We start from the raw sequence: 23,424 nt of genomic DNA, 5'->3' as shown, positions 1-23,424 counted from the left end.
TCCTGAAAACAACAACAAGAATGTGGGACACAGGTTTTTACTTGTGTTGTTGCAGTCAGAAAGCTATGGTGCTCAGCTCACAGGGGATACAGCCAAAGGTCAAGCGTCAGCCAAAATGGTGGCTACGCCTGCTTCACTGCTGCTGTGCTCTTGAAGAAAGGTTCAATTGCCACAGTTGGACTACTGTAAAATGCTACAAGGATGTAAAGTCTAAAGCCTGATTTATGCTTCTGCACTGAATCTACACAGAGGCTACGGCGTGCAGAAGTATAAATTAGGCTTTATTCCGATAGTCAACTGGCCTGGTCCAGGGGTTATTGTTTTGTAAAGCTAAAGCCTGATAAGCATTATTCTGAACATGTACATTTAGATTGAATTGCAATAAAAGCATACGTGCACATATGTTAACAAACTGCAACAAAAGCTTTGGTATACGCCTGTGGATATCCATTTTCATTTTAACTGAATTAACAGAAATAACAACAATAGCTGTACATTTGGAAAGACTTGGGCCAACCAGCCTAGATGAGGCCAACCATCTTATACATGGTAATAAGAAAGAAAAAAAAAACTGCATGACATATTAGTAATGCTCATTATGAATACGGTGTATGTATACAGTGAAGTTTCAAATGTATGTGGTGCACTTACAAATAACAACAATATTCTTAATGGTGATTATAATAAAATTATGTTTTTAATAAGCTTGGCAGTTTTGTATTTACATCCTGTACCAAATATTTTCCCAGAACTGTACAGCAACGTTGTGTAAAGCAAACAGTACACTACTAATAACAGTGGAGCACAGCTTAGAGAGGAAGATGAGAATGTTATTCTCAAAATACAAAAAAAAAAAAAAACTGACGTGTGAAATGTCCGGGAAAGGTTAATGGTCACCTAGCTTTAATCCAGGAGGTGTGCCACACATTCACGGTGGCACGAGTTATCAGGACATCTGGGGTGACAAAAGCCACAAGGACCTTCTGGTTTTGAGGTCTGGAAATCCCTGGAAATTTCTATCTGGTCACCAGAAGCTGTTGCTTAGTTTCACTTTAGAATGGGGTAACAGGGGAGGAACAGGCCCCTCAAGTCCTTGCTTCTCGCAAAGCCGCTGTAGCTTGAACAATGCACATCAAATGTGACTACACCCTAAATATCTCCCGGGATGCTCTTGAGCTACTTACTGACCGGTTGGGGTGGCTGGGGGGGTGGCGGAGGGGGTGGGCACCTGGGGGCTTTTTTGGGCTTGGCCTTGTTGTTGGCTGAAGCCTGGGACTCGATTGGGGGTGCCGGCTGGGTCTGGGGGCCCGTCCCTTGGCGAAGTGGTGGAGCCGGGGCCCGGGGCTTTATGGTGGGGCGAGGCCCCAGGACCGCTGGCTTATTCGGGCCGAGTGGCGGCTTGGCGTGCTGCAAGGATCTCCTGGCTGGGAAGGAAAAGGACACTGCTGATGAGGATACACAGGAACGTCAAAGCGTGCATCACTTCTCTTTTTGAATTTCAAACTGATTTTTTTCCGTCTGTTTGTGACACAAAGGCTACCTTTTAATGGTGGCGCGGCGCCTTGTCCAGAAGAGGACTGGTCAGGAGCGGGGTCTGGCTGGTTGGACCGCGGTGTCTGGGTCTGGGTGGGATTTGGGTTCTGGTTCTGGATAGGATCCTGGGCGACATTGTCAGAGGTCGGATTTAGGTTTATGTTCTCCCACACGGTGTTCTGGTGGCCCAGTGAGCCAGGCACATTGAAGGGACCAGACGTTCCCTTAGTCGACACGGAGCTGAGGGAGGAAGCCAGAGAGAAGTAAGGAGTGCAGTAAAGGCAGTTTGGGGCTTTAACACACAACACAGTCAAAGACAGATAACACAGTGCTTCATTTTCAATTAATGTCTCAGATAGCCAAGCATATTATTATTATATACTCATACCAAAAAACACGCTGGTGATAGTGCTGTCACTAATGAAAACAATATGTTACATGCCGATTTACTGTCATATTTACACAGGAGAAATCAAAGTAATGAAAAACAATGTGGGGTTGTTCAGAGTAGAGCGGATCTGTCCTGGTCCTGTACAAGAGGGAGTCAGGGCTGGGACACTCGCTGTGATTTCGGGGGTGCTACCTGTCAGTGTGAGGGGGCGAGGAGGGCGCTGAGACCGTCCCAGCCTCTGAGCGTGGGGTCACGGGCGAGGGCGGGTCTGCTGGGATCCCGAAATCCACAGCTTCAGGAAGAAACAAGGCACCCCAGAAAGAGACGGGAAAAACAGACGTGATTGGCTGAGTCTCACAGTGAGGGGCGGAGCCTGAGCGGCGGATTGGGAGACGCGGTACCTTCAGGGAACAGCCTGCTGGCGTGCTTTATCAACGGCTCGACCACCGTCACAACCTGCACAGAGGAGGCCGAGGCCATGTCCTGCAGGGAGTCCACCCTGAGAGAGAGATCATCATTCTCATTACTCCTCTACGTACTGTAACACACTCACACACACACATTCTCTCACACACACACTCACACACACACACACATTACCCTCCCATATACTGTAACACACTCACACACACACACTCACACACACACACACTCACACACACACACACATTACCCTCCAATATACTGTATTACACACACACACACATTACCCTCCTATATACTGTATTACACACACTCACACACACACATTACCCTCCCATATACTGTATTACACACACACACACACACACATTACCCTCCTATATACTGTATTACACACACACACACACATTACCCTCCTATATACTGTATTACACACACACACACATTACCCTCCAATATACTGTATTACACACACACACACATTATCCTCCTATATACTGTATTACACACACACTCTCACACACACACACACACACACATTACCCTCCTATATACTGTATTACACACACACACACATTACCCTCCAATATACTGTATTACACACACACACACATTACCCTCCTATATACTGTATTACACACACACACACATTACCCTCCTATATACTGTATTACACACACACACACATTACCCTCCTATATACTGTATTAAACACACACTCACACACACACACACACACATTGCCCTCCTATATACTGTATTACACACACACACATTACCCTCCTATATACTGTATTACACACACACACACTCACACACACACTTACACACACTCACACACACGCACACACACTCACACATTCTCACTCACACACACACACACTCACACATTCTCACACACACACACACACACACACCCCTCAGTGCGAGGCCACAGCAGGTTGGGTCCCAGCACGATGGCGATGTTACTCGGGCTCATCCTGTTCACAGCCTGATGCTCTGAAAGACGAGCGAGGAACTGAACCAAGTACCTAAAAAACAGATGGGGGAAAGAGGGAAGGAGAGAGAAGAGGAGGGACAAAGGGTTAGGCACAGGAAAGGGGAAAGAGAACAAGAGAGAGAGATAAAAAGAGTAGGAAGAGGGTGATTAAGATAGAGACAAAGGCCAGCAAAGAGGAAAGACCCGGTTGAATATTTTGCGCAAGACACTATCTCCAAATAGATTTGAATATTGAGTATACGGTAGAAGCATCACGTTCCCTGACTACATAAAAATGTGTGTACTTTAGTCTGTCATAAGCTGAAGCCGGCTTTCTATTGGGCGTACTGACAAAACTGAGCATGATAAAGATGGAGGGGCGCAGCTGCACTGACCGGAGGTTACTGTAGTTCTCCGGGGGAAGTTTGCTCAGCGCTCCCTTCAGCTGCTCCAACTTGTCTGCAACGTCTTTTTCCCTGGAGAGAGAGAGAGAGAGAGAGAGAGAGTGAGAGGGCGGGGGAGGACAGAGAGAGGGAGGAAGGGCTGAGGGAAGAGAATGTGTGCATGTATTCTCATTTGGACCACCACCAGGTGCACAGCGATGTTTGGGATGAGCACTCTGGCAGACCAAGGGCTTACCCAGCAGCTTTTAACCAATCATTGTAGAGTTCAAAGGTCATGAGAGGCTCTGGCAGCTCTCTGAGGTAAGACTTCAGGGCTCCTGCCAGACAAAAAAAAAGTGTATGAGAGCAAGCGAGAGAGAGAGAGAGAGAGAGAGGGAGAGAGGGAGAGAGGGAGAGAGAGCTGTTACATGTATATGGATGATACATCTTGAGCAAAATAGCAGTATGTACAAGGGAATTATGGGCCAGATAAGATTACTCTCAGCTGTCCACAGGATTCAAACATTACTCCCTTTCACAATGAGGAACGACTGCATGAACCAAATCTCTGTGCTGAGCTGTGGTCATTTCTCCTGTAATGTTACTTGTGCACCAGCAGAGGGTGGTTGGACGGACTTGACTGCACCAAGAAATGCTTTCTCCGTCTTAAAGGTACAATAGGTAATTTCGGAGGAATAGCAGCAACAAATACGCTCAAACCATAACACTGTTTATTCCTCCTCCTGCTCTGTAAATGCGCTGACATTGAAACGCCACAACCTGGTTGGAACCAAGTTTCAACCAATGAGCTTGAATTATCGTACAGTTCTACAATGTTTTGTTGAGTGTCAGGCCGTCAACTGTATATTTTGAAACCCGAATTTAAGGACTATAAACACAAGCAGAGGGTCAGTCAACATGTCAGTGAGCCTGCTTCAATGATAGGAAGGGATTTACAATGGTCTAGTAACAATGTTTTAACACAAAAATCTTACCTATTGTCCCTTTAACTTCCCTTTTTTTGCACACTCTACGATTCCTTTGTGCGTTATTCATCCGTGTGTTCCTTTGTGCGTTATTCATCCGTGTGTTCCTTTGTGCGTTATTCATCTGTGTGTTCCTTTGTGTGTTATTCACTCACCTGCCACGGCATGAGGATCACAGCTGAACTCGCTGTGGTCGATGTCCCCATTGTCCAAGCAGCACTTCAGCCTTCTGACCACAGAGGCTGCTGCAGTCAGCCTGAACAAACCCTGAGAGAGAGAATATATCCAGTAAACACACACATGCATACGTGCACACACTCACACACATGTGCACAAACGCACAAACACGTACACACACTCACTCTCACACGCACGGACACACCCACACACACGTGCTCAAACACGCAAACACACACACGCATACGTACACACACTCACTCTCACACGCATCGACGCACACACACACACGTGCACAAACGCACAAACACACAACCACATACACACACACTCACTCTCACACGCACGGACACACCCACACATGTGCACAAACACACGTGCATACGTACACACGCTCACTCTCACACGCATGGACGCACACACATACATGTGCACAAACACACAAACACACACCCACGTACACACACTCACTCTCACACGCACAGACACACATCCACACACAACGCACATACCTTAACAAGCCCGACAGTTCTCATTATGTATGTAGTCGTGCCTGGGCTAGTGCATATACATGATGAGAACTGCATGGCTTCAAATGGTTTATTCCACTTATTCTACAGCACTTACCGTAAATAAATATTAACTTACCGTACATACAGTATGTACAAGAAATAAAACATTTGCATTGTAAACATGTTGCCATGTCGGCATGTATCATTCATATCCTACAGCACTTGACAAAATGCAGCCACTGTAAACACTGTTTCTGGTGCAGTAGACCCGGATGATCAAGAGACCAAAATAACAGGGAATAGAGAGGAAATGTGCAGTGCAATCCATAAGTACTTAGACAGTGATACACTTTGTAGTTTTGAATCTGCACTCCACAGCATTGGATTTGAAATGAAACAATGAATATGAGATTAAAGTGCAGAATATCAGCTTTAGTTTGATCCATTACATCAGCTCAGTGGAGGAAGTACAGCCAAATTTTATATGTAGTCCCACCATTTTGGGGGACCAAAGGCAATTGGATGATTGACTGCTGTCGTGGCCAGCTTTGTGTCACTGCATCATGAGTTGACCACGGAAGACCACTGCTGTGGGTGAGGGAGATACTTTCTATTGTGAAGGAAAACCCCTTCTCAACTGTCGAACAGATCAAGAACGCTCTCCAGGATGTAGGCATAGATGTTTACATCGTGACAGATGTCAACCATAAAGAGAAGACTACACCAGCATAATCTTAGGTTCACCACAAGATACACACCACCGATAAACCTCTAGAGCAGAATGGCCAGGTTACCAAAGTTTGCAACAAAAAAAAGTACATTAAAAATGTTTTGGCACAAAGAGATATGGACAGATGAGATGAGCAATTAACCTGTTCCAAAGTAATGGAAAGAGAAAAGTACAGAAAAAGAAAGGTCATGATCCAAACCACCACCTCATCTTTGAAACATGGTGATGGTAGTGTTATGGCTTGTGCATGTATGGCTGCCACTGTAACTGGCTCACGTTATCTGCTCAGATCCAATCAAATACCTCAAAACGCATTGGACAGCGCTTCACCTTGCAGCAGGACAATCAAGCTGGGGCGTCAAACTGCATTCCAAGGGGGCCGCAGTGTCTGCAGGTTTTCGTGGTTTCCTGTCAGTCAGCTGTCAACTAAGGCCTTGAGAGCAAGGTGTGTGGACTCCTCAGCCAATCAATGACTTGAATAAACCACAGGCGCTGAGAACAGCCCAAAAACCACACCAAGGAGTTACCTGACCTGACTTCAACTAATTGTGGGTTTCATGTGCTCAAGACAAAACTGAAGCCCCCCCCCCCCCCCCCCAAACAAACGGGAACTGAAAGTGGCTGCAGTACAGGCCTGGCAGTGCATCACCAGGGAAGACACCCAGCATCTGGTGATGTCTACTTCAGACAGTCACTGAATGCAAAGGATGCAACCACATACTAAATATGATGGCTTTATTAAAGATTACGTTAATTAATTCCTTTTGGTACCTTAAAATGGGGGGGACTATGTAAAAAAAAAAGAAAAAAGCTGCAATTCCTACATGGACCACCCGTGGATTATGGCTCAGCCTCAATATTACGCTGCAGGTCAGCTCTTTAACCTCATAGTCATCATTTCATTTCAAATCCAATGTTCTGGAGTACAGAGCCAACAGAAATGGATGGTCTAGGAATGCCTAGGACCAAGTCAATAGACCAAATCTGAAGTAATTCAGTTAATGTACATCCTTGTTTTTGGACATATTAATTGTAGGGGAGACACCTTTAGGCTTTCGCTAAAATTCAAAAACATGTACACGCATTAGAGTAAATATTTTTCATTCGCGAGAAGATACATGACTTTGCTTTGATTATCGATCAGTACAATCCAAAGTACAGTACAATCCAAAGTAGTAGAAGTGACACTGTTAAAATGCGCCCCCCCGACTACAGAGAAAGCTGTAACAGTTCTCGGGTCACGTTGTAACGACATTCCTAAATAGCGGAAAACATTTTACATCTGATAACTGTCCTGTAGAAATGGTCTATATTTTATACACAATACACAATACACAATGGATGTCATGGATGGCATTGATAAGAGTGAGTGCTACATTGGACAGACCAAGTGCATGGTATACATGGAATAGCTGTACAACCTTACATGCATGGCTGATTGCATTTATATTAGGTGGGGCCATGTTGAAACACGTGCTCCAGCTGTGCTAGTTGTATTCCTGCATGGCTCACAGTTTCAGCTTACTAAAAACTATACTATCTTACAACTCAAAAGACAGCGATTTAAATGATGTATATTTGGAGTCGGTGGCGTTCACACATCAGTTAATCGAAAAACACTCTCGCAAAAAAACATTACAGTACTTGCATAGTGGCAAAACAGATTTATAAATAACTCTTGGTGAAGTTTTCAAATAATACCCCCATGTTTCAACATGGCCGTGTTGAGTTGTGCCCCGATCTCCCCGACTTGAATTCTTCTATGGGAAGTTAATCAGACTTATGTTAAAGTCTGAGCTAGACAGACACGAGACAGGACAGGGGAGGACAAGAATAGTTTGTGAGTGGGTGTACGCATGTGTGCAGAAAGGACAGAGCGAGAGACAGAGGGGAAGGAAAGAGAGGCCCACACCTCCTCTTTGAGGCCCGTTTGCAGCAGCATGCGTACGCACTCCTGGATGGGAGCAGCGATCTCCCTGCTGCTCTCCTCCAGATGGGACAGGAGGGAGGCTCCATACACCTGCCCTGAGGGGAAGCACAGCTTGGGCCCTGTGGACAAGCAGGAACACACACTGTCAATGCGCCGGACACACACACAGCTTGGGCCCTGTGGACAAGCAGGGACACACACTGTCAATGCGCCGGACACACACACAGCTTGGGCCCTGTGGACAAGCAGGGACACTGTCAATGCGCCAGACACACACACAGCTTGGGCCCTGTGGACAAGCAGGGACACTGTCAATGCGCCGGACACACAGTTGAATGCAAAGGTATTGGGACAGGGACGCCATTTTGATTTGGCTATTCAGCAGCTCCAGCTCATACACACACACACACACACAAATATGCATTCATATATACACACACACACACACAAATATGCATTCATATACACACACACACACACATGCATGCATATACACACACACGAACATGCATGCATACACACATACACACACACGAACATGCATGCATACACACACACACAAACATGCATGCATACACACATACACACACAAACATGCATTCACACACACACACACACACAGGCATACACAAACATACATTCACACACACACACACACACATACATACATACACAATTATGGCGGCTCTTCAGCAGCTCCAGCACACACACACTCACACACACATACACACACGCATGCATACACACACACATACACACATGCATACACACACATACACACACACATGCATGCATACACACACACAAATATACATGCATACACACATGCATGCATATACACACACACACACACACAAATGCATGCATACACACATACACACACAAACATGCATTCATATACATACATACAGAATCATGCATGCAAACACACACACACATACATACATACACAACCATGAATGCAAACACACACACACATGCATACATACACAACCATGCATGCATACACACACACATACACACACACACCATGCAGTATATCCACAGATACACACATACCTGACAGGCTATGGTTTTCTTTCATCTCTCTGATATTCGTCTCCAGACAGTCCAGGGAATTCTTATGATAGTCAGCTTGTAGCTCTAACAGCTAAAACCAGAGTAATAAACAACACACTTCTGTCACTCACACGTTCAGCGGTGGTAAATATCACTGGGAGCAGGACGACAGAGAGCCAGTTAAGAAGGGCTACTCACACGGATGAAGTAGTTAGTGTAGCTATCCTCCTTAGAGGCAAAATGATAGAGATCTGCAGAGTACTGGTCCTGTAAGCACATGCAATACGCAGTTACATACCAATACGCAGTTATGCATTTCCCCCCATCACACACACACAAACGCATTGCATGTCAAATGGCAGCCATGTCAGCAAATGATGCAGACAAAGATGATGTCAGTGATGATTTGAGCGATGATGTCAGCGATGATGTCACCTTGATGCTCTCCAGCTTCCTCCAGGCCTCCTCCACCTCCAGAGGGTTGGGCTGGGATCTGAGAGGCAGAGGAACGAGGGGGTTACTGGTGCAGGCAGGCTAGCCCTAGGGCCAAAGTCTCTATGCATATAGATGGGTAACAATCACAGACAAACACAGGACAGGCAAACACTGGGACATATGAAATAAAACGAGAGGGGACAAAGAGGGGGGGGGGGGGCATAGGGACATTACCAGGGACACAGACAGAGCCAGCCCGAGAGTGACAGACAGACAGAAGTAACAGAAAGCAGAGAAAGAGATGGGGGGGATGTACACAGGCAATGTGAGATTCCTGCATCAACAGCACGCACATTTCCAAAACCACTCAGACACTGTACACACAGATACATACTGTACACATACATACACTGTACACACAGATACATACTGTACACACTCAGACACTGTACACACAGATACATACTGTACACACTCAGACACTGTACACACAGATACATACTGTACACACTCAGACTGTACACACAGATACATACTGTACACACTCAGACACTGTACACACAGATACATACTGTACACACTCAGACACTGCACACACAGATACATACTGTACACATACATACACTGTACACACAGATACATACTGTACACACTCAGACACTGTACACACAGATACATACTGTACACATACATACACTGTACACAAAGATATATACTGTACACACTCAGACACTGTACACACAGATACATACTGTACACATACAGAGGTGCAAAGTGATGGTTGGAGCAGACCAGGGTCAAATACATTATCGTTTTGGTGCAATCGAGTGAACCAAGAGGACTAGAAGGCAGGGTTTACACTTTTTTTTTTGTATTTCATTGGTTCCAGTACACGAGATAAGCTCAGTAAAGCCTAGAAAAGTATTTTAACCCAAAAACAATTACGTATTTCACCCAGGTCTGGCTCATTACATTAAATTATTCGCATTTGGCAGATGCTGGTATCCAGAGCAACATATAACAAAGTGTAAACCCAAGTCCTGTGTATACCAAAGTCCTGTTTTATACCCAAGTCCCGTGTATACCCGAAGTCGGAAGGCTGAACACCCCAGTGAACAAGGCAGGCCTACCTGTTCCGGGCGGTGAGCCAATCGGTGGTCAGTTTGGCAAATAGCTTCTTGTTCTTCAGAATCTCTGGCAGATCCTCCTGAGAGCAGAGTCTGTGTTAGCATCAGTCTCTGATACTCTGAGACTTATCTGGGTCCTAGTTAAAAAAGATTAACTTGCACATATTCAAGCAGGATCAGCGTTACTCCATCGGTGTGTTCATCATATATGAACTGGGGCGTCACGTTTTCTGGGGACAGTGGAACTGACCCAGCATCCCCCTTCTCCAGGGGAGGCCTCAAATGGCCTGGACTTTGCATTGGTCCACAATTTTAAGGGGGCCGACAGAGACTGCATTTGCGCAGGGTCCAGAATTTTGCGCTGCACCCCTGTCTCCAGAGACCCATCCCCTTAATGAAATGCAAGGTACTGATGTGGGGATCTATTAATCAACAGGCCAATACACTAAGAGAATACATGCATGCATGCATGCATGCACACACACGCACACACACACACCCATGCACACGTGCACAGAGACAAAAACTCTGAAATGTGAAGAGAAAGTCTCACCTCACTGAGTTTATGGAGAGGCTCCAAAACTTCTCTCTCAAGCACCAGTTCAAAATCTGCTAAAGACTTTGCCAGGAGAGTCTGCATGAAGCAACACATCTCCAGAACCTTCCTGAAGAAGAAACACAGATAGAACAAATGTATGTACACTCAGTGAACACACAAAGCGTCAAACCTCTTAGTGGATAGGCTACAGCAGCAGAAGACTGAATACGTCAAAAAAAATGTCTAATAAATACCAAGTAATGTGCTCACTGAGTGTATATATTATTAAGTATGCATGGTAAACCTTCATCAAAACGCCATTTGGAAAGGAAACATTTCTCTGCAAACACAAAAAGTAATGAAACAGAATGTACATCAGCACATGAAATCACCATGAAACATCAACACAGTACGCTAATCCAACCTGCAGTCAAATGTACTTCGTGCCTTACTTTTGAAACTGATTGAGAAATGGTGGGAGAGATGGAAAGAGATGGCAGAAGAGACGCAGCAAAACAGAAAGAAGGTGCAAAGTAAAAAGAGACCAAAGAAATGTGGGAGAGATCACAAACGATCAAAGAGGAACTGAAGCTCCATTCGTCCAGTGAGCCTTTCTTTGGGCCTCACCTTATGGGGGAATCTCCATCAAAGTCCTTGAGGCTCTCTGCCATGCTGAGGGACAGCATCATTAAAGGAAGCTTTTTCTGAGGCCAGGGAAGAGAAAAAGAGAGTCATTTCACACAGAAACAAGGAGTTAATCACAACATGGAGTTGCACTTCATCTGTGTCAGAGGCACATGTCAAGGGAACAAGAGTGAGAGAATAACACAGGCAAATGACCATGTCCATTCAACTCTAACAGAGTAGGTAAATGGTAAACGGTCCACATTTATATAGGGCCTTTATCCAAAGTGCTGCACAATTGATGCTTCTCATTCACCCATTCACACAGACATTCACACACCAACAGCGATTGGCTGCCATGCAAGGCACCAACCAGCTGAGTAGATACAACTTCAGTAGGGAGCAAATGCACTGAAACAGACAGACTGGCAGCAAAACTGAAGGAGAGCTGGGAAAGGATACTTGTGTTATTTACTTGTATCATTAGGATGATACCTTTGCTAGTTTTGTTTAGCTAGGTAAGCAGTTTACTCATATATTTTAGTGGTGCAGTATTATTTCAAATGAAATTTTAAAAAATGTAAATTTAAATTAAATTCAGATGATCAAATAGGCCCTAGTCCTTATCTTTGTTGTACTGGTAGCAGTCAAAATTGTACTTGCCTCTAGGGTCTTTCAATTAGATTTTCAATTAAATTTTATTTGTATAGCGCTTTTTACAAAGGGCCTTTGTCGTAAAGCAGCTTTACAGAGAAACCGGACCCCAAGAGTATGCCTAGGGCAACAGTGGCACAGCAAAACTCCCCAGAAACAGGAAGAAACCTTGAGCAGAACCTGACTCAGTAGGGGAACCCATCTGCTGCTGGTTGACACCGGTTTGTAGAAACAATGGTTTTAAACAGAAAACAAAAGTAAAACTACATAAATGTCCAATAACTTGAAGCAGGTCTTTCCGCGCACTTATCCATGATTATGGGCAGGCACTTTGCACTTTGTTGTACGTCAGCTCTGGATAAGAACGTCTGCCAAATGCCATTAATGTCATGTAAAAAGGAAGGTTTCACACACAATTAAAAACAGGTGGAGCTAATACACTTTTTTTTTTTTGTCACTCATTGGTTTGAACCAATCAAACTCTTTTCCTTGTTTTTATTGGTTGCATGTGTGGCAGTGATTGACAGGTTCGCCCTCCCATCGCCCGGCAACAGCCGAGATTGGGGCGCGGGATTGGCCGTTACCGTGCGTTTCTCTGCGTCCACCCCCTGCTGACTCTGCAGGCAGCTGGCCAGCCTCTTGTGGATGACCTGGGCGGCCCTCTTGACTGGCTCCACCCTCTGCTCCACCTGAAGCCAATGAGATCAGTGCATTTGGGACTGGCCCGGACATTTGCACGAAACAATAATCTGAAGATAGAACGAGACCTGAACACCCAACCAATCAAAGCGCATTTTAAGAGAGCCAGAAGAAATTCTGAATACTTTAATAAAGAATTTTGTCAACCACGGGTCGAGGCCTTACAATTGTAAAATTGACATTTTTGAAAAAAATAAATGTGTTGTTTATAGGGCACAAAATATAACTGAGAAGTGAAAAGGGTTGTATCTGCTTGGAGCCCATTCACTTTGGTGTCCTTGAAACTCAATATCACTAAACACTCAGAACGCGGATAGAACCTTATAATTCCAAGGTCATCAGGAGGCAGATAAATGGCATTTGTTATACGGGGCAGTTGGGGCATTCGGGATACGGGGCAGTTGGGGCATTCGGGATACTCCGGACAGTCAGCACTTGGACTCACCAGCGCCAGGTCATCAGTGAGAAGATCAGAGGCATCCTGATTCCTACAGGGAAGACAAGGAGGTGTCAGAGTGACAAACCAAGAGGGGGGGGGGGGGGGGGGGGGGGGGCAGGAATATACACTCATAGATCACTTTATTGGGTAGACAATTGTGCAAAAAACAGTTCTGCAGGCAGAAACACAGTGTTAATGAGAGTTCAGAGGAGAAGTGCCAGACTGGTTACTGTAATGCATGGTTATTTGCATTACGTCAGAAGGACAGGAAGGTGACAGTAATGCAAATAACAATGCATTACAGTGGTATGCAGAAGAGCATCTCTGAACACACAAGGTGTCAAACCTCAAAGTGGATAGGCTACAGCAGCAGACTTATAAAACAATAAGTCTAATAAATACCTAATAAATACCTAATAAAGTGCTCACCGAGTGTAGCTATAGGAAATACGAGCATCAGAAATAGTTTTTTTTTTTTAACGGTAGCAATTTCAAGCTGATGTAGACAAGAAACAGAAACAAAAAGAGCCACAGCAATTCATAGGTGCTTTACCCAGCTTTCGTCATTAAAGTCAATTCCAAAACAGCTCACGTCCATCTAATTGGTCGAACACTGGTCAATCATTTCTGATTGAATTTGTTATTTATATTAGTATTTCTATTAGTAATACTAATAATATAATATATATTAGTAATACTTTATTAGGTATGCCTACTCTGTGCTGACGATAGCTTTCTCAGTTTCACTGCAACAGTACACGCATTAATACAGTTTCCGTGTGCGGCTATTTTGGGGTGGGGCGGAGTGCACCTCCGGCTCGGAGCACGCAAGGGGAACGAGAGGGAAATAGGCCCGGCGTGTGTAAAGGTGTCACTCGCATTGTTTTGTTACCCGTGGTGTTCTCTCCCTCCGAGTGCCTTTTTAGACGCGAACGTCATCGCACCACAAACGTTTTGCTACTTCCTCCCGCTGCTCTGCATATCCTACCCAACACCGTCACCCTCAACATGCATCCACCACCCTATACCGCACGCTGAAGGCTCAACCACCCCCCAAATCATCAGTTTCCGCACGATCAGATGTTGGCGCGCTCCATTAAAACACTGTCACGCCCACACAGCTGAAATGTTCGTAACTCTTCCAGTCACAACCAATGGCTAAGAGTATCGTACTGTGCTCATTGTTTGAAATCCTGAATGAAGCACTCTAAACTAGAGCCAGTGGACAGTGCTTCTAAAAACAGGACTTCCCTTACTTTCCCTTCCCTTCCCTTCCCTAACAATAGATGGCGGGTTACTGGATGACTCATTCAGTTAAGGCACCATGCTGTGGTGCAAGAATGAGCCTCATTCGTCCAGGTTCATCGCGATCTGGAGGTCCCCGTTCGGTCGATGGGGCACCTGTGGAGGGCGTGCGAAAGCTCCAGGTGAAAGGACTGTTTCAGCTCAGCTGTAGCCGGCAATGGATGTGAAAACAGGCAGCTGGAAACACAATACGTTTCAGAGGTGAACCATGGATGTGTACACCATCCCAAATCGGTAGCGGGGTTTGCAGCTGCATTTGCTGATTATTGGCCATTCCAAATCACAATGAAGGGAACAAGTATGAAATGAAATGTCCCCACGAGATACTTTGGCCGGCCTGTTATTGTTTAGAATTCAGAGGTGCTGGGTTAACATTTGCAGTTAAGAGACGGCAGGAATGGGGTGTGTGTGGGGGGTTGGGGCGGTTTGTGGTTGGCGTTAAGGTCGGACCGGATATAATTGGGGGAAGTGAGCTTGGTCTCACACATGCAGCTGCTCACCTTTTTGCGCACCCACATTCTAGAGTAACAGCGAACAGTTTGATATTACAAAAGGTTATCAAAGCAGAATGTGCTTTCCTCCCCCACACACACACACACACTCTCTCTTACACACACACACTCTCTCTCTCTCTCTCACATACACTCTCTCCTTCTCTCTCACACACACACACACACACTCTCACACAAACAAACTCTCTCTTACACACACACACACACACACTCTCTCTCTCTCACACATACACTCTCGCTTTCTCTCACACACACACTCACACACACACACACACACACACTCTCTCTCTCTCTTTCTTGTGCTCTCTCACACACACACATCCCATATGAATAGTAATCGAAACTGAGTGAGTCTATGCTTGAGCCTGTGGTGGGAAAGTGGCCTTTCTGGTACTTTCTAAAATAAAAATGGGGTCCTTGCAGTGCACCTTTCTCTCTCTTTTTCCACTGTGAGTGTGCAGTGCCCATCTCTCTCTCTCTCTCTCTCTCTCTCTCTCTCCACTGTGAGTGTGCAGTGCCCACCTCTTTCTCTCTCTCCACTATGAGAGTGTGGAGTGCCCACCTCTCTCTCTCTGCACTGTGGCAGAGTGCACCCTGGTCTCTCTAGACTGTGGTAGAGCGTGCAGATTCCTCCACAATAAGCTCATTACTCTCTTTGTTGCATGACTGGTTTTGAGATTAATAATAACTGCAGCCGTCAGTTCCTGAGCAGGCTGCAGAAGCTTTGCAAGTGCCGTGCAAGCAGCAGTCAACAACACCAGACCAACACTTTAACAAATATCCCGGTGTAGCCACAATAAGATCCGCACAGCCGTTGGGCCCTCGAGCAAGGCCCTTAACCCTGCATTGCTCCAGGGGAGGATTGTCTCCTGCTTCGTCTAATCAACTGTACGTTGCTCTGGATAAGAGCGTCTGCCAAATGCAATTAATGTAATGTAATTAATGCAAATACAAATGCCACATCAGCAAACTATGAATGGCACAATGACAATGTAAATAAACTAAGTAAACATGCTATACGTTTTACATTACATTTTAGTCATTGGCAGACCACCCTTTGGTGTTAAAACTGCATCACTTCTCTGAGATAGACAAACGCTGTCCTGCAGTTCTATAAGACACTCAGCAAGGAGGTTGTTCCAAGCTGGAGAACTTGCCACAGTTCTTCTGCAGACTTTGGTTGGGTCCTTGCTTCTCAGACAGCCTTGATCAAGTTTTTATGTTAAAAGTAGTCAATTGCTTACAGTCATATGTTACTTTTTTTAATTAAATACAAAAATGTCTCTGTAAAATTAAGTCTTTTGGAAAATGAATATTTGGAAATCTCAAATGTGTTCTTTTATACTACACAAAAAAATGAACACATATATAATAAAGTCTAGGTGCCTAAGACTTATGCACAGTACTGTACATGCCCAAACCCCAACACCCCCACCACCATGTTTAACAGATGAGGGGAGTGATTTGGTTCTTGGGCAGTTCCTTTTGGCCTCTCGGGCTCTTTCAGGTGCTTCTAAGCAAACTGTAGCCTGGTCATCCTGTTCTTGCAGCTAACTAGTCATTTGGATCATTTGAGAATTCTCTCTCTCTCTTTCTCTCTCTCTCTTTCACACATCCCATATGAATAGTAATTGAAACTGAGCGGGTTTTTTCTATGCTTGAGCCTGTGGTGGGAAAGCTGTTCTGGTATATAAAGACGGGGTCCTTGCAGTGCACCTTTCTCTCCCCACTGTGAGAGTGTCTCTCTCTCTCATTTGAGAATTATTTTTGCATGAACTATGAACTATGGCCTACCAAGCCCTTTGCCATTTCTGAGTTCACCAATGCCCGCGTTCTTCTAAATGATGTTCCAAACAGTTTGTTTTGGAAAGCCAAAGGTTTGGCCTATATTCAACTGTTTTTTCAGCTTCACAATGGCTTCTTTGACTTTTACTAGCACAACTCGGGTTCTCATGTTGACAACCGCCAATAACAGACTCCAAAGGCAATCAAAAGCCCAGAATCAAGACTAACCAAGACTTAAATGAAAAGAAAAAAATATGTCTTTGTCCCAAGTGTAAATGGAGCTCACTTTTTCTAGCCAGCACATCCACAGATTTAAGACATTTATGGACTGTTTCTTCTCACCCATCTCATTCATATTAAGATCCCATCACTTTGCATGGTCTTAAAAGACAAGTAACGGGATTTTTAAAATAAATGTATTTAATCTAGAACTCTTCACACTCCCGAACATTCAATAATTGCAAATGTCAAGAAGGAAAAAAACGCAATAACAAGGTTGATGATCTTGACACCACTAATGTGATCAGACAGCCATTGTTATCATGAGGACAACAATACTGCAGAACATCAAAGGCTGGCAAACGCAGGGCATGTGACCCAAAGGGAACAGAGACACAGAGGGACAGAGGTGATTGGCACTTCAGCAGAGACCAGAACAATGGGACCTGTGTCTGTCGGAAGCTGCAAGTCCACTGTTTCAGAAACTAGCGCTAATTTTGTTAGCAAACTTGGTCCTAGCTTGAGGATGGGCCAGCTTGTACCTGCTTGGCAGTGCAAAACCAGAATCTAACCTAAATTCCCAAAGCCAGATAAAGTCATGAATATGTAAATAAATAAAAAATACTGATTTAAAAGTTATTTTCTTGTCACTCTCCAACATCAACAGGCAAATAGATCAGAACATGGGTGTGGCGGGATCTAAAGATAAGCTCATTTAATTTCTGTAAAAACAACGGCACTTAGAAATAAATAATTGTACTTACTTCCCCGCAGATCCAAACTGCTGTTTCAGGAGGTTCAGCATGTCTGTAACGAAGACAGCAACACGCTTTCTTCTCCAGTCTCTCTCCTCTTCACACCAAAAGCCACCTGAGATGTTAGATCCGGGTCAGGTCCAGTTTGGATCGGTTTTTCTTTTTCAATTCGATATCCACTCGCTTCAAGCTCCCAGCGTCTTGCTCATTGTGAGCCCTCTCACTGTCAGCCAGCGAATGGTTTTACTTCTCGTTTCAGGAGTATTTGGGGTTCAACCGTCACCCGCGCCACCAAGCCTGCGCACGCAGACCTGTTGCATTAGGTCACGGAAAGGGAAGTGCATTTTCAAAGCTCTAGATCACAAACTGATAATCATGCTTACCCCCCAGTGGCGGTGAACACAACCGAAAACTGTGTTTCCTCCTAATCTGCCACATGATTAAAGCAGCAAGAATCATGTGGTTGATTCAGCGAACGATTAGCTTAACTTTTGATTCAGCTTAACTTTGCCTACCACAAATACAAATACAACAGATGTTAGCCCGTAATCAATCAACATTTGTCCTTTAATATGGCTTACAAATCAACAAAAGCATTTGCAACACAAATTTTTGCTTATAATAAGTTAAGGATGAATATAATATTATATAATTTCAGGGTTGTAAACTCATCAATGCAGGCATACTCCCTCCCCACATAAAATAAAAGATATCAAAAACACCTTTGCATTAAAAACTGTCTGGCCAACCAGATAACTCATTTGCGTTTAGTCTGAGCTGACAGATGATTGAGGAAACGTCATTAACCTGTTTGTCCAAAAATACACTGGGCGAGGGCACAGGAAGAGTGCAGGCATGCAACAGGAAGCACTCTCTGCAGTAGATCGGAGCCCTGTGCAGTCGATTAGAACCCTGTGCAGTAGATTAGAACCCTGTACAGTAGATTAGAACCCTGTGCAGTAGATTAGAACCCTGTGCAGTAGATCAGAGCCCTGTGCAGTAGATTAGAACCCTGTGCTGTAGATTACATTACATTACATTATTGGCATTTGGCAGACGCTCTTATCCAGAGCGTACAGTTGATTAGACTAAGCAGGAGACAATCCTCCCCTGGAGCAATGCCGGGTTAGGGGCCTTGCTCAAGGGCCCAACGGCTGTGCGGATCTTATTGTGGCTACACCGGGATTAGAACCACCAACCTTGTGTGTCCCAGTCATTTACCTAAACCACTACGCTACAGGCCGCCCAGATAAAAGCCCTGTGCAGTCGATCAGAGCCCTGTGCAGTAGTTCTGATTTGTCTTCCTTCCCGCCACCCCCTGCCCCTCTTGGGAGGTCAACTTTATTTTTATTTCCAATCATAATTTACAAAAATTAGGTAAGGGTATAAGAAAAACAAAAGCCAATTTTAGCAAAAGAAAAAGACACAGCAGATTGATATTGGTGGTGGGGACAGTCATAGGCACAAACTGAATAAGAGATAGATTTTTTAGAGCCTTGTGCTGTGCAGTGTTTCCCTACCATCAGTACAGATAAAAATAGGACCTCATATCTGACAGGAAGAGGGGCAACATGTTTTACATGTTCAGGAGTGAATAAGATTAGATATACATCGAAGATACTTTTTCTGATGAGTCATATTAGGTAAACAGAGGCTAAGCCCATTTTGAAAGTTTCATGGATAGTGTAATCGTTACAGACACGACAGAGCCAGGGATAGTGGGCCCTGAAGTTCTGAGGGGCTCTGGGGATTCAAACGAGGCTCGTCCGACGAGGACCTGATCGGAACGGGCTCTCAATCCTCCACTTCCTCTTCTGACCGCAGGGCTTTGGAAGGTGCAGTAACAGGATGTGAGATAAAAAGGGGAAACGCTGGCGGCCCTCTCTTGACGACTTTCTCAGGAAACGCGAACCTCGGCTACTGTTCCCAAATACACGGGACCTGTCGCTCAAGCTTTAAAATAGAATAGCATGCGACCCGTGCATCAAACATGCATCACCGGTCCAATATTCATTCATTAATACGGTTTGTTTTTAAGGATTCCTCCCAGCTACTTGACGAGGATTCAATACTTAAATCAAATGTACGTCATACCAACAGTTGCTGGTTTTTCTGAAAGGAACTTTTTCATTGCATAACCCTAAAATCTAATTTGCGTTACTTAGAGTCGCCACCTTGTGGTTGAAGAGCATTATTGCAGGTCACTTCCTACTGGAAATGGTTTGGGTGCAGATTTTATACTGAGCCGGATGACTTCTTGGACCAGCATTCCAGGGGTGTGGTGGACTTTCCCCAGAATGGATCCACTTTAAGGAAGGACCTCCGTCAAGAGCCAAGATGAGCTCATACGGGGTAAATCGGAAATCTAAAACCAGAAATTGCTAAAATTACACACAAATGGAGAAATCTAAATATGAACTATACTTACGATAAACTTGCAAACGTTACTCCACATCTTTGGGATTCTTCTTCCCTATATAAATAAAATGTGTTCTTGTGCACGTATTGTGCACTAATTTAAACATTGTTTACATTCCCCCCCAAAATAATTTATATGCGACTGAACACTCACCACCCATAACTTACCCACTATATACTATCCTTAACGCATGGTTTAGTGGTCAGCATTGTATGTATTTTTGTCAGGCCATGTTGATCTTGTGCATTGTTTTTAAGAACAACGCCTACTTAAGATTAATGATTAAATATGGTTTTATTCTTCAGATTAACAGTTTACATTTTGCATTTGTTAGGAGGAGCAATCAGCAGAGAATGTACCCGAATGCAATTTTATGTGGTGGGCAGAATTGGGAAATGTATTGAAACGCAGTTCAGGAACGGCAGTGCGCCTCGACGCCTGCCTGCCTGCGCATGTTAGCGCAGCGGTCACTCATAACCTTGAGCCTACTCTGATTGGCCGGGCCCTTCAGCAGATCTTGAAAGTGCCGAGTTTGATGTGACCTCTGACCCGGACGTAGGTCACGGCTTCCAGGCCACGGCGGTCGGGGAAGTGGATCGCCTGTCCTTCAGGGAGCTCCACCTCAAAGCCCGACCCCATAAGCTTTACCGTCACCTGAAGAGACAGCAGAGAACAGACTCACTGTAACTGACATCAGAAGTCTTCTTTTCTGCATTTCTCCCACTCCCCTGTAATAATGCTTCACCCTCATTCCTCCCTTTTATTTTTTTCCTGATCCGCCCGGTCTGCTCAAACACCCCCCATTTTAGATCACCCTTTCTCCCTTCCCACCAGCCCTGCAGTTCAGCATCCCCCTGACTCCATTTCCCACAATACACCATTCTCAACTTAGCTTGTCCATATCTTCCCTCCTTCATACTGTGTGTATTAGACTTCCTCTCCCACAGCAGTGACACAGCCCATTCCCCTCCATTCTTCTCCTGTGTCCCTCCTCTTCCTCACCTTCACCTTTGCCCCTCTGTTGAAGGGGTTGTGGGTCTCTCTCTGCTCAGAGCCCCAGTAGCCTTCACACCTGGAATTGCACACGATGACCCTTCCATCAATGTCGTCATGGAAACGGGGGTTAAAGTGCAGGGAGAGATCTTCGGGGTCACAGCCCAGGTCAATCTGGAACCTAGATTGGAGGGGGGAGAAGAAATCAATCATTCCTGAAGCTGTGGCTAGACGGTCTTCCGATATGAACCCAAACGAACCCAACTCACGCTGTCTGAAGTGTTTATACCTCCCACTGACTGCTAATAGTCATTCAGCAGCACATGAATATTTCCCTCACTGGTCACTTCTCAGACTTAATATTCAGTTACATTTTAAATATTATAAGTGCTTGGTTTCAGCTCTTATCAACAACCATTCCCAGCATTATAGTAACACTGCAGAATTCAGTGGTCCACCCACGTACCTCTCTGCATCTTCCAGAACTGTTCCTTCCAAGAGCAGCTTGTCTCCAGCTTGGAGTTTCACATTCTTCAGTTCAAGCTCCTGCTCACGACAAAATAATGCAGAATCAGATCCACCATTTCCGAGTGGATACATTTGAGATTGCGAGGTCATGCATGTGGTTGTGTGGTTACAGGTGACCACACCATTTTGTCTTTTGTTCTATGGGGAAATACTGAAATGAAAGTATGTTCTTAATTTAAATCTAAAATATTTTTTGTGCTTCCCAAATTAAATATACGTAGGTGTAAGGACACATAGTACATGTTTAAGAAGAAACATAGTAGTAGAGACTAGAATACACATGCTTCTCCACTCTGGTCCGAAAAAATACATTCCGGCATATGTATCACATGGTACAAACACTATGCTGGAATAAATCTCCAAGATTAGGTGAACTGGTAGTTCTTCAAGCAAAAACAAACATACACTCACCAAGCACTCTATTAGGTATTTATTAGAGTTATGTTTTAGACTTCTACTGCTGCAGCCTATCCACTTGGAGTTATGATGAGTTGTGTGTTCAGAGATGCTCTTCTGCATACCACTGTTGTTATGTGTGGTAATTTGTGATACTGTCATCTTCCTGTCAGCTTTGACCAGTCTGGCCATTCTCCTCTGATGTTTCTCATTAACAAGGCGTTTGCAGAACTGCTGCTCACTGGGGTTTTCTTCGCTAACTAGAGACAAGTGTGCATGAAAATCCCAGAAGATCAGCACTACTCAAACCTCCCTGTCTGCCACCAACTATCATTCCAATGTCAAAGTCACTCAGATCACATTTATTACACATTCTGATGCTTGATGCTTAACTGAAGCTCCTGACCCATATATACATGATTGCATGCTGCATTGCACTGTTGCCACACAATTGGCTGATTAGATAATCGCATGACTAAGTAGGTGTAATAAAGTTAAAATGTTCCTAATAAAGTGCTCGGTGGCCACAATGAAACAAGAGCGAGAACTGAAATAGCAATAAAATAATGACAAGGTTATTGAGCCATGCAAATAACATTCGGTGAGATCTAAAAATCAAGCAAGCAAAATTTTCTGAGAAGGTGAGGACTTACCATTATACTGAAGGCACTGTGGACAGGAGATGAGCTGGTCTTCTGTGTGGAGGTTTGCAGGCTAACAGGCCTGAGACACACTGGCCAGAGAGAGAACACCTCACTGTGTCAATGCTGACGAAGACACTTGCACACTGACTACAATCATACCATCCTTAATCCGGACACCAAGAGGTCAACATGCCAATTTTGTGCAGAACCAAACTATTTTACCAGCAAAAGGGTATTAAAATCAGCAAA

The 23,424-nt window shown here is 44.6% G+C and overlaps 2 protein-coding genes across 2 annotated transcripts; both read right to left on the bottom strand.

The window, feature by feature from the left end:
* Positions 1-675: 675 nt before the first annotated feature.
* Positions 676-18,442, bottom strand: LOC133114541 (SH3 domain-binding protein 1-like). The gene is made up of 18 exons (XM_061224034.1): positions 18,205-18,442; positions 13,626-13,668; positions 13,066-13,170; positions 11,831-11,907; positions 11,219-11,330; positions 10,669-10,745; positions 9,539-9,596; positions 9,302-9,370; positions 9,104-9,194; positions 8,027-8,163; positions 4,851-4,962; positions 3,966-4,047; positions 3,722-3,802; positions 3,265-3,378; positions 2,326-2,423; positions 2,117-2,216; positions 1,541-1,773; positions 676-1,424 (listed from the first exon to the last, which is right to left on the bottom strand). The coding sequence occupies exons 1-18, from the start codon at positions 18,243-18,245 to the stop codon at positions 1,177-1,179; spliced, it is 1,878 nt and encodes a 625-aa protein (XP_061080018.1). The 5' UTR covers positions 18,246-18,442; the 3' UTR covers positions 676-1,176.
* Positions 18,443-21,108: 2,666 nt separating this feature from the next.
* Positions 21,109-23,246, bottom strand: LOC133113930 (galectin-2-like). Its single transcript, XM_061223090.1, has 4 exons — positions 23,185-23,246; positions 22,074-22,153; positions 21,617-21,788; positions 21,109-21,268 (listed from the first exon to the last, which is right to left on the bottom strand). The coding sequence occupies exons 1-4, from the start codon at positions 23,185-23,187 to the stop codon at positions 21,122-21,124; spliced, it is 402 nt and encodes a 133-aa protein (XP_061079074.1). The 5' UTR covers positions 23,188-23,246; the 3' UTR covers positions 21,109-21,121.
* Positions 23,247-23,424: the final 178 nt, after the last annotated feature.

The sequence above is a fragment of the Conger conger genome, chromosome 16, assembly GCF_963514075.1.
Source record: "Conger conger chromosome 16, fConCon1.1, whole genome shotgun sequence".
NCBI lineage: Eukaryota > Metazoa > Chordata > Actinopteri > Anguilliformes > Congridae > Conger > Conger conger.
This window is presented reverse-complemented; position numbering and strand designations above follow the sequence as displayed.

Bases quoted from the DNA above. Each gene is read 5' to 3' on its own strand.
- LOC133114541 (XM_061224034.1), bottom strand. From the start codon at position 18,245: ATGCTGAACCTCCTGAAACAGCAGTTTGGATCTGCGGGGAA. The intron at 9,371-9,538 runs GTGACATCATCG...ATGTGCTTACAG, and splicing joins GGAAGCTGGAGAGCATCAAG to GACCAGTACTCTGCAGATCT. The intron at 9,195-9,301 runs GTGAGTAGCCCT...CTCTGGTTTTAG, and splicing joins ACACTAACTACTTCATCCGT to CTGTTAGAGCTACAAGCTGA.
- LOC133113930 (XM_061223090.1), bottom strand. The intron at 21,789-22,073 runs GTACGTGGGTGG...CCTCCAATCTAG, and splicing joins GTTCTGGAAGATGCAGAGAG to GTTCCAGATTGACCTGGGCT. The intron at 21,269-21,616 runs GTGAGGAAGAGG...CTGTCTCTTCAG, and splicing joins ACAGAGGGGCAAAGGTGAAG to GTGACGGTAAAGCTTATGGG.